The sequence below is a fragment of the Rosa chinensis genome, chromosome 5, assembly GCF_002994745.2.
Source record: "Rosa chinensis cultivar Old Blush chromosome 5, RchiOBHm-V2, whole genome shotgun sequence".
NCBI classification, from domain to species: domain Eukaryota; kingdom Viridiplantae; phylum Streptophyta; class Magnoliopsida; order Rosales; family Rosaceae; genus Rosa; species Rosa chinensis.
This window is the reverse complement of record NC_037092.1, coordinates 55,819,328-55,831,002: the sequence shown is the minus strand read 5'-3', so window position 1 is coordinate 55,831,002 and position 11,675 is coordinate 55,819,328. Positions and strand designations below refer to the sequence as shown.

General features: G+C 44.1%; 1 protein-coding gene across 1 annotated transcript; it reads right to left on the bottom strand.

The window, feature by feature from the left end:
• Positions 1-7,200: 7,200 nt before the first annotated feature.
• On the bottom strand, positions 7,201-8,258 carry LOC112165741 (protein TIC 20-v, chloroplastic). The gene has a single exon (XM_024302366.2). It carries the CDS (start codon positions 8,132-8,134, stop codon positions 7,496-7,498), a length of 639 nt encoding a protein of 212 aa, XP_024158134.1. The 5' UTR covers positions 8,135-8,258; the 3' UTR covers positions 7,201-7,495.
• Between the last annotated feature and the right edge of the window lie 3,417 nt (positions 8,259-11,675).

Here is an 11,675-nt window from a genome sequence, read left to right as displayed (position 1 = left end):
CAATTCATTTGCAGACATACGATCTTTGTTCCCTTTCTTGGCTTGCAGCAAGCAATAATAGTATCATTGACCTACAAATTGACATTTCTTGAAGTCAAATCAGTTTAAAGCATACTAAAACAAAAAATATACCTAATCAGAACCTTGACCTTCTTCATTGTTGCACTTCCTCTTCTTGTTTTCCTTTGGTGGCAAATGCCTATGACATGTTTTCACATTATGGCCTACTTGTTCACAAATCCCACACTTGAGGGATCTCTGATGTCTTCCAAGCTTACCCTCAGCCGTTTGAAGCTTTTCAAAGGCATCCTTAATCCTTTGTGTCTTAGGCCTACCAGGCTGCCTTGAATATGCTGGAGGTAAGATTGGTGGATCTTCACATCTTCCCCACAAGTCCATGCTATTAACATCCCTTATGTATACCTCTTCTTCAAATAACAATCAACAACATAGTCATCTGGGTCTTGCTTCCTAAAGTGTATGGCTGAAACTGCATGCTTGCATGAGATTTCTGTCAAGTCCCACCTCCTGCAGCTGCATGTCCTCAACCTTAGGTTCACAACATTCTTGCTTCCTTCTATGTTCTCAACCTTAGCTCCACCACCACCATTGAATGTTGGAGTACAGTCGGTTGCAGCCTTCACCTTGCTCTTCTCCAACACTTGCCTTGGCTTAGGGCAAATATTTCCTTCATAAGCTTCCTTTTTTGCCCTTCTCACCTGAATCCTCTTCATAAGCTTCAATCTTATGTCTTCAAACATACTGACTGGTGGCTTCTTTCTTGCTTCCACAATCCATGAGTTGAAACTCCCACATAGGTTATTGTGCATAATGTCACAGTTACTAGTTGTGTTGAAGAATGTTTGACACCAATGTTTGGGAGGCCTCTCATCTTCTGCAAAACAGGAACAACAATTAAAAATAGCAAACAAATTAAACTCAACTTGTACAAACAGATTGTATTCAAATACCTGTCATCCAATTGTAAGCATCCACATCAAGGGCTTTCATCTCCTCCATGTCATTAAGATAGTAAGGCATAATAGTGAACTTGGCACATTTCCACATCTGGTCCTTCATCACTTTGCCAAAGAAAAGTTTGGTGAAGTTAGTCCACATATGCCTGACACAGAACCTAATATGTGCACTTGGAACCACCTCCTTAAATGCAGGTTTGAGCCTTTTTTGCTTGTCACTGATAAAAACCCATCCAGCTCCATCCTCCTTGATATGCAAGTCCTTGCCTTCCATAAATCAGATATATGAGTCTTTATTCTCCATTTCAACTACTGCATATGCAACAACCCAGCTTGTGTTATTGGCAACTAAACCCACTGCTATCAAAAGCTGTCCCCCAAAAGTACTTTTCAAGTGTGCATCATCCAAGCCAATCACACTTCTACATCCAGCCTTGATTTCATTCTTGAGGGCTCCTAAACAAATTACATTCTTTTAAAGAGTGGATTATTGTGAGTGCTTCTGAAATCACATTTAATATCCACTGTAGTATCTGGATCAGCCCTCTTCAGCTCATTTGCATAATCCCTGAACCTTGCAAATTGATACCTTACAGAGCCCTCAACTTCCAGCAAAGCTGCCCTCTTGACCTTATAAGCCTTTCTCTAAGACTGGCAGACGTTGTCTTAGCTAGTGACTCTGTAACACCAAATGGAAATTGATTAAGCAGACACTCAACTAGCTGATAAGAATGAATTCTAAACTATGAACTTGTCAAGAAAATATACATGGTCTCCAATGTTCATTGAGAGCAATTTTGCTACTAAGAATTTCTGCTTCATGATGTTGTTGTTATACTTCCTTGTGCAATTGTGTTTTGGATTGTAACCCTTCATCATCAAAGTATCCTCATGCTGCATTTTTGAAGCAAACAACTCGAAAGGGCAATTTTCCTCCTTGCATATAACCCTGTTAATGCTTAAAGTTTCGCGGTAGCTAAACCTTTGTTAACGCTGGTCCGATGGGCGGACCGCTACTTGTGATACTCAGAGTTTCCGCTACCTGTAAAGTAAAATACAGAGGGCGTCAGAGGGAGACAGCGTTGGGTAGTCTTCACTTCTCCGATGCCTAAGTTAGTCAATGTATTTGTGTTGACAAAGTAACAGTAGGTAAATATTAATTGCGTCATTAATGAGGAGAGAGGAGAGGACCTTTTATAGGTGAGGAGAGAGCTGATCTTCTCCATGTTTTCGATGTGGGACTGATATGCTTCAGTCCCCAGCTTCTGGAGCTTCTGATGCTGTCTTGGCGAGGTCCGTGGCGGCACGTCAGCGGTGATCTGGGGGCAAGTCGGGGCTCAGGCTGTAGCCTGCTTGGCTGTGTTCCCGTAAGTCACTCCTTTGGCGGGGGTTGGTACCGCTAGTGGTAGCTTGAGCGTGGCTCATTATAGCTAATTATGCTTGCAATTGCCTATGTAAGTACAAGTCCCCCAAGTCCCCAGTCAAGGAGGGCAATCTTGGTTGAGGAGTTGCCTAGCGGTTCGAAGCGTTACTTCCGCCAGTCTTGCAAAAACATAATTAGCGTTAGTGCGTTGTCAACCATGGACTTACTAAGCAAGCGCTTTATACCCTTTCGGGTGGGCCCCTGCTAGGCCCCCTAGGGAGTCCCCCACTCCTCAGCTAAGATAGACCTCCGTTTGGACGGTGTATTGTTTGTTGAGGGGAGCTGCGCTGAGCAGAGGGTGTTGGGTAGCGAACCCAATCTTTGATATCTGAGTGGCGGGGGTCAACATGCCTGATCAGAGCCGTCGAAGATTGTTGACACATCCCCCTACCTGTCCCGGAGGACTATGTTTTGACTGCAATGCCGCGTTGCCGTAGTTGTCAAAGTGAGGCGCTGTCTCTGGAATCGCCTCTGGCGGAAGTCCCTCCTCTGATGATAAGTGGCCGGCCATGTCGAGAGGACCTGCTTGGAGGTAGCCTGGTGCACGGCGTTACGGTCAGCGGTGTCGGTCCTCCCAGGTGTTTGAGAGAGAAGTCTCGTTAGCGGAGTTGTTTTTACCGGAGACTGGCTCGCTTGGAAGATGGAAAGGGAGAAGTTCCGCTAGCGGAGTTACGCTTAGCGGAGACTATCTCTTCTCGATGGTTACCTTGGACAGACGCTTCGTGTGATGGGGTTCGACACGTGGCCTACATGTATTGGATTAGCGTGTGCGATAACGTCTCTTCAGCACGCCCGTCATCTCATCATTAATGCGAGTAATTATTGACTTTGTCGGTTAATCCGGGGAGTAAGTGCGTTTGTGGGGCAAGTGTACAGTTGTGGCGCGATGTAGTTATTCAGCGGACGGCCTAGATTAGTTTGATGTTAACATAAAAGAGAGGGAAACCTTGTGTTTTGGCACTTCGTACTTTTTTTTTCCTTGTGTCGTCGTCTTCAAGCTTCGCCCTGCATTCCAAGAAGAAGATTGCTAAGATTATGTTGAGTTGTCGATCCTTGAAGCACGAAGATCTCCACCAGTGAAGAGAAGCATCTTTGTCGCACCAAAGTCTTCATCTTTGAGGTTGGTATTCTGAATCCCATCCCTGTTTTATTGGATTTCTGTGTTTGCTTTTGTCGGTTTTTGGGTTTTTTCCGATTTGGGGTGCTCTGTTCCTCCTCAGTGTGCTCTGGGGCTGTAAAGCGAGTTTTTGGTGTTTGGTAGAGAGTTGGGGATTAGAGGTTTGCTGGATGGTCGAATATGGGTTTTTCAATATATGGGTGCTTCTGTTCTTGTTTTGGTATTTTTCGGGCAATTGTTCTTGATGTTCCTAGATGTAAGTGGTAAAGGGATAGTCTAGATCTTCTACGAATTGATTGGTTTGGGTTTTTAGGGTTTTGGGATGGCTAGCGTCATAGAGATTTCAAGCAGTGAGGATTCCGGGTCTGACGCGTACGAGTTGCTCAACTTGGCGGATAGGGTTTTTATTGACTCGTTGTGTCCGTCTGCCCCTGCAGGAACCTCCTGGTCCGAACCGCTAGACATTGTGCCGCTCCAGACCTTACCCTGGGAGGTTGCCATGGGTCGTGCTGGTCGTCCTGAGAGTTCAGGGCGGGAGAGGATGCCGCTACTCGCAAGAGGTGAGAGGATAGGCTGGCGAGTAATAGCGCCACTAGCGGCTCCGTTAATGGGGTGAGAGAGGCTGGCGGGGAAGAGGTTGAGTCAGCGTGGGTTCTCCGCGATGGTACCGCAGTTGACGAGGCGGGAAGGCCGATGACGGTGGCCGCCATCAACCGCGTGAAGCTGGTGTTCCGCTTGCCAGGCGTTGTGAAATTGCGACCGCCACTAAAGGATGAGAGAGCGTCAGTCCTGCCAGGTGGGCATGCCGCTGTGCACGAGGCGATCTTCCTCTAGGGAGTGACATTCCCGCTACTGCCAAATCTCCATATTTTGGTATGTGAATTTGGCCTCACCTTTGGGCATATTTGCCCTAACATGTGGCGGTTGCTGATGGCGCTAAACTCACTATGGCGGTTGTCCGGCTGTGAGGGTCCAACCTTGGCGGAGGTGCTGCACTTCTACGAGTTGGTGTACGTGAAGCGCCAAGGATGCAGCGGACAAGTGAATCTGAGTCGCTGCCAGGGGGCGCCCAAGCTAATCGAGAATTTGAAGGACTCCATGTCACCCTGGCGAGGGACCTTCTGTGTTGCCACCGATGGATGGGAGTACCAAGCGGGGTCGAATGCGGGGGAGCCGACATTCAGGATTAAGTCGGAATTCCAACCTAACCGAGGTTGTTGGCCTGCCGCCGTTTAGAGCGGATTTTTGTTGCATAATAATTCCCTTTTGTGATGACCATTTTTTTTTTTTTTGTAACGGGCCTGCGCTATAGCCTGACGCGTGGAGAAGAGTGTCGCTTGGCAAGGATCCGCGACTGCTGGCAGAATCGCAACTTGGTAGATCTCCGCCTACTTACCCGCTGGGAGCTGCTGGTCGATCAACAGTTGACACGAGCCCTTGGTAAGTACCTTCTGTTGATGCGTCCTAGTTCGATTGTCATCAAACTAACCCGTTGTTTTTTGTACAGGCTCTCCGCCTGGAAACAGAGCAAGCCGCGAGGCGTTTGAGAAAGCTATGGATCGTGCCGAGATCAACGACTTCCTGGAGAGCATGTATGCCTCTGGGCTAGAGGCTCAAAAAACCAAAGTCGACCCTCAGACATTGGCGCTGAGCCCATCTGAGGTTCCCGTGGTGTTGCCGATGCCGCATCACTCACACCTCGGCCTCGACGGATCGCCCGTGGTGCAAGCGGGAGTTAGCGGAAGTAATGTCCTTGCTGAGCCAGTACGGCAGAAAGAGAGAGTGTCCGCCATTAGGCATGGGTCGAAGGAAAGAGTGGCGCCTACACAGGAGCCGGTGACCATTGCGGGGTTGGAGCCACAGATGGGACCTTTCCCCGTCGCCGCTGGTGTGACACGGGTGGTTCACCAAGGGAAGAGGCGACAAAACAACTCGGTCGACGAGGATGATGCGACCTATGTGGAGACCATTGGGGTCCGCCAGCGGAAGAAGGCGAGGCAGGCCTCCTCGAAGGTGATTGTGACCGCTAGGCCAGAGGTGCAGACGGGCGATCTAGACTTGTTTGCCGCATATGCCGAATTCCTGACGGAGCCTGAGCGGGAGTTTATCTTCGACCTCTGTCAGCGGCTGGGCTTTGGCGGGCTGGAGGGTATCGTGCGCTCAACCGCCATTGAGCAGTCGGCCTACAGCTCAGCCTTCGAGCACCTGTCCGTTAGGCTACACGTAATGTTCTTGGCAGCCTCAAAGCAGCCCCGGGTGGAGCGGCAGCTTAGGGAGGAGGTCGAGGGTCTCCAGAGGGAGTTGGCGGAGGCCAAGGACAGGTTGGCAGATGCAGAGCGACGCCTGACCAAAGCAGAATGTGATGCTGTTGATGCCCGCGGCAAGCTGTCTATTGCCGTTGAGCGGGACGTGGAGCAGAATGACCACATCTCCAGGCTGGAGCAAGACATAGCCCTGCTGAAGGATCAAGTGGCAGCAAAGGTGAAAAAAGTTGAGATCCTTCAGCCGGATTTCTTACTTGTCCGTTGTGTTGACAGTGAAAGATATGTATTCGTACCGTTTTAGCTTGAGATGAATGAAAAATTACTATATCTTGATTCAAAAAAAAAAAAAAAAACTATCAATCTGTTTTTTCAGCAATCTTATGAGAATGTTGGGCCAAGACAAAAAGTATATTTGAAAACTCCACTTCTCTCAAAACAGTTTTTTCACCAGTCATAAGTCACAACAACTATTTGGTATTACGACTTTAGTGAAACTTGCTGACAAAGCAGTAAAGTTTTGTTGCGTGTACTGTTGACTTGTTTTTACCTCATCTATTTCATGGCTCACCGTCAGGAGCCCTAACGATCTATGTGCAAAATATACAGGACCCATTGTGTAGTGCCAGAAATGTGATGGGCTCTCAAAAATGAAAATGTGAAACTCAATTGCAAAACATTACTGTTGCGCAATAACTGTTCTTTTTTTTTTTTTTTTTTTTTCTGAAAGAATAACTGTTCTTTTCTTTTTCTCGTAGAAAAATCTCCAACCATTTCAAATAACTAGTGCGTGGATATACATGTCTACTCCAAAAAAAAAAAAAAAAGCACACCTTTTGGTATAACCTCACACAGCCTTCCCCTTGCCTAGAAAACCTTATACAATCCAAACATTATGAGCACTTAGCCAGGACAAAATAGCCAAAATTTTGTTTCTTGGTCGTCATAAACACTGAAAGACGAACTAGTTCTGACAGTTCCTAATGCGGTAGTTCAAAGTTCAAACAAAACATTGAAACCTGGTTTAGGAAGGAAAGAAAACTGGTGATGGTCCATTGCTGCCAAGCTTTGTTTTTGAAACACGCAAATCAACATCGTAAACAAGGGTTTTAGACTTGAATACCTAACTAACGCCTAGCATAATTGCAAAAAGAAAAGAAAGAACAGAAAGAAAAAAAAAGAGACCAAAACCGAAGCCTAGTAAACCAGTATATAAGTCAACAAATGGTTTAACATACTGAAGGAGGAGGTGTCCAGGTGATGATGATAGCAACAAAATTTTGTTTCAAAATTCATTAGAACCAACTACTTTTTGATCCTGTTTTGTTCCTGACATAAAAAGATCCAGATTGAATCACTATCTACAGTTCTTTAGTTGCTTCCCAAGCTGCAATTAGGTAATGATTTGTCACAGTGGAAGTAAATACCATACGGACAATGAATTAAACTCTTTGCAGAATGATACAGTGTAATAAATAGCATTTTAATTGTACCTGAACCAATCTAATGTCATGAATTTCGGTCAAAATCCAAAAGCATATAAAGCGCAATGACAACAACAACATTCTACAATATGAGTTTCTACCCTTTGGTGGCTAAGCATAATCAGTAACCCAAAAATCACAATTGGTTACAAAAGAGCTCCAGGAACTTTGCCTTCTTGTCCCTTGACAACAAATCACCACAATTTGCTAGAAAAGAATGAGCTCAACTCAACTCAAGGAACCTGCCTATCAGCAGCTTCAGCTACAATGGGCAATCTGGGGACCTGACCCAACAAGCAAGAAGAAGACGCATAAATCAAACACACCAAGAGGAAAAGGAAGACGGTACTATCCAAGCTCATCAGCACATCCAATCCCAACCCATCTCTGGGATTGAAGCTCCTCTCCAGAAGATCAGGAAAAATAAGCAGCACATCAAGCACAATGACTTGCATGGTATTGAACCTCACATACCTACTAAAGTTCTGGTTCCTAACAACACCAAAGTAGAGGGTTAAAAATACCAAGAACCCATTAAAGGGGAAGCTCTTGAAGACCCGTATAGCCGGCACCAAGGGGTTAATCAGAGCTTGAATGGCGGTGAACTGAGTGATCACATATTTACCGTATTGTATGCCGTCGAAGAAGGGGTAGAAGTAACAGACGGCGGCGATTAAGCGGTCGGGGACGTCGACTGAGTCGTCACCCTTGGATTGGGTGGTCAGGAGTCTTCTGGGTTTGACTGGGTTGGTGGAGAGGTGGGTGAGAGTGAGAAGAGAATGGTGGGTTAGAGAGAATGGGGAGGAGTGAATAAAGGGTCTGTGGGAGAGGCGAAGAGGGGTTGTGGGGGAGAGGAAGTTGGACATGGCCATTTCTACAGAGAAATGGAAGTCCGGGTTTTTTGGGTGAAGGGGAGGAGTTAATCTGGAGCAAGACAGCGACTCAGATTGGCCCAAACGAATATCTTTGCATTCAAGATGGAAGAAAATTAAAACGACCTCGTTTATGGGCATACGATCGAGAGTGTAACACTGTAATGTATAAATACAAAAATAGAAATATTTTTGGGGAGTGAAATCTATGGTGCTTAAATTGTAAACCACACTCTCACCTTCTATATTTATATTTTGGGGCAACTTCTTTTGTGCATCTAATGCAGCTCAATGGGTAATTAAATTTCTTGAGGAATACCAGCAAGTACATGTCATTGGAGGCAACAAGACGATGAGGGAAAACACGAAATGGCAGAACCCCCCTAGTGGGGGACTAAAGGGGAATGTTGATGGCAGTTATAGGGCTGACCATGGACATATTCACGGAGGAGCATGCCTCTCCTACATCTGAATTGATTAGGACTCAACGTCCTCCAGCGCTTATATAAAGCCAAAAATCTTCTACAACAGATAAGATCTCTGATCTAATTCTTCTCTCGACATTATCAACCACTACTGACTTAAGCGTCGAAGAGTTTTAGGCCGGCAAACCCGGTTTCTCTCTGAGTGCTTTTGTTGTGTTGGACAGATTGCGAGAAGAGAAGGAAAGGAGAGAAGACAGGTCCGTGATTCCAGACCCCGACAGTAGTTTTACTCGTCGTAGGCCCCGGAAACAATAACTGTTCTAAATTTTTTTTATAGCAACCGCCAGTTTCAAACATCGTGGCTGATGCAATTAAGACATTCGATAGAACGTTAAAGTTAAGTTACACATGTAACTCTCGCCTCATGCTTTGCAAAGTTTCATTAAAGTCGTACTTACACCAATCAAGTGCACCCATTACTCACTAACTATTGGCGCAATAACTCTTTATCATTATTTTCTTAATGACTGTGCAGCGTTATATAACATTTTACATTAATTAGTTATTACATAGACATGAGGAGATCACTCGTTACCCAAAAAGAAAATCACTGCTTTATTTTAAGTGCATTCTTTAATCACTCCTCAAATCAATCACATGAGGAGCCCTAGTTCTTTTTCATCTACAAAAAGTTACTTCTGCTTCAACTAAAATGTACAAGGTCAGAGCTAAAAAAAAAAAAAAAAAATACTGAGTAGGATATTTTTCTCCAAAAGAACTTAAGAAGAGTCAATTTTTTCTTGTTGACAATATCACAGTAATTTATTATTTGTTTTACCGGAAATCATTGAATTTATTAAGAAGGATAAAATTACACGTGATGAATTTAGAAGTGGTAAATTAATTTTCCAAAACGCAAAGATTCGGGGTGACAAATGGGCTAATCCGGCCAGTCGGTCCGTTCGTGCTTTGCGCCGTGCTTGAACAAGCCCGTTTAATTTTTGGTCCACAGTTATTTCCTAAACATATTTTGATTGTGGAATTGTCTAGAATTTTGAGAATTTAAACGATCTGATGCATAAATAGTGTAATATATAATGACCACTTGTTGAATACTTATCTGCATTTAAAACTTGATAATTTAGCGGTAAATCATTTAAACATAATCGAGCTATCGAAACACGTACGCACTGTTTAAATGTAACTCTCTTATTTAAAGCCGATAGGCAATTAAACACGTTACTTCTTTTAAAGAGCGCATAAGCGTTTACACAGTTAGTTCATTTGAGTCTTAAATGCGGTTATGTTTTCTCCCTTATAAATATACTATCACATGAAACTAAACTCCAACAAAGCGATCATTACCAGAAAACACATTCGTGAGTAATCACATAACATTGCAAAGGGAGTTATGGCCGGACCAAGCAGGTGCCATCTTTTGGTGATTTTTCTCTTGCAGGTGACATTAAATGCTTTTGCAACCCCAACACTGGAGGGGCCAGCAAATGTTAAAGACTGTGAAAGACAGTTCACCGAAAAGTGCGGGATCGAAGTAGGAAACGGTATTTTCAATAATGGATTTTTGAGTGATGATTGCTGTCGAGATCTTGTAAAGTTGGGTAAACCATGCCACGATACCTTCCTCAACACGTCCCTTGCGGCACGTCATCCTAGTGCAAACAAAGCTCAAACTTTGGCAAAGGGCGAAAAAATTTGGACGGAGTGCGTTGCCATCGACAATTCAGACAAACACGAGACCAAGCCCGTAAAGGAATGCTTGGAAAAGTTCCCCCCTACCTGCGGAGAGCAAATAGAGAAAAGCATTTATCAAGGTACGGTTGTGACTGATGCTTGTTGTCGTGATCTTGTCTCATGGGGAAAATCATGCCACGATATCATCGCAGAGCGAAATCACGATGTACGTCATCCCAGTGTCAACAAAGCACAGGCTTTGGCAAGTAGCGGAAAAGTTTGGAATCTATGTGCCGCGATCTCACGTTCACCTGCTTCTTTTCCATTGAATTAGAAAAATTAAATTGGTTACTGGACATGATATGATATGACATACGCGATATTTTTTTATTATATGATAAATTTTATTCTTCATTTTAGAAAATGGCTCTACTGTTTGTGTTTAAATTATTACATTTTGCATTTTCACAATACATGCGCATCGAAGAACACAATACACCTATATAATTAAGCGCCCAATTTGCACATCGGTCTCGAATGCCTATTTTCTAGTAATGTTTATAAAAGGCCCGTGTAAGCTGTCCGACGGATGTTAGATTTGGAGATATTGTAATACAACATGTGTAAACTTCAGTGCTCAATTTTATTAGTCGGCGTGTACGTGAATAAGCGGCAAGTCTTATTCCTCAAAATGCTGTACAACTTTAAAGTTTATTGGTTGCAATAGCAAATGGAAGATGTTTGCTGACAATAACATCTAAAGCTTCACTTCTAAAATAAAATGATAATGATAATTGCTAAGATTAAAGTGAGTGCATGCCGAAATTAAAGATTTTTTTAATAATTACGTACACTCTCGACAAATTGTTTTCCTAATTAATAAACACCATCAAGAATGCGTCAATCTGAAATATTTATAACTGTTCATACCACCTGCATAATACTCAAATAATACCACGCACGAAAACAAGACTTATTTCCAAATAATCACTAGCGGGACCCACTGGAACCACCACGACGTGACCGGTCAAGCTGGCCCAGCCCCGGCGTGGACATATTCACGGAGGAGCATGCCTCTCCTACATCTGAATTGAATAGGACTCAACGTCCTCCAGCGCTTATATAAAGCCAAAAATCTTCTACAACAGATAAGATCTCTGATCTAATTCTTCTCTCGACATTATCAACCACTACTGACTTAAGCGTCGAAGAGTTTTAGGCCGGCAAACCCGGTTTCTCTCTGAGTGCTTTTGTTGTGTTGGACAGATTGCGAGAAGAGAAGGAAAGGAGAGAAGACAGGTCCGTGATTCCAGACCCCGACAGTAGTTTTACTCGTCGTAGGCCCCGGAAACAATAACTGTTCTAAATTTTTTTTATAGCAACCGCCAGTTTCAAACATCGTGGCTGATGCAATTAAGACATTC

Bases quoted from the DNA above. Each gene is read 5' to 3' on its own strand.
- LOC112165741 (XM_024302366.2), bottom strand. From the start codon at position 8,134: ATGGCCATGTCCAACTTCCTCTCCCCCACAACCCCTCTTCGCCTCTCC.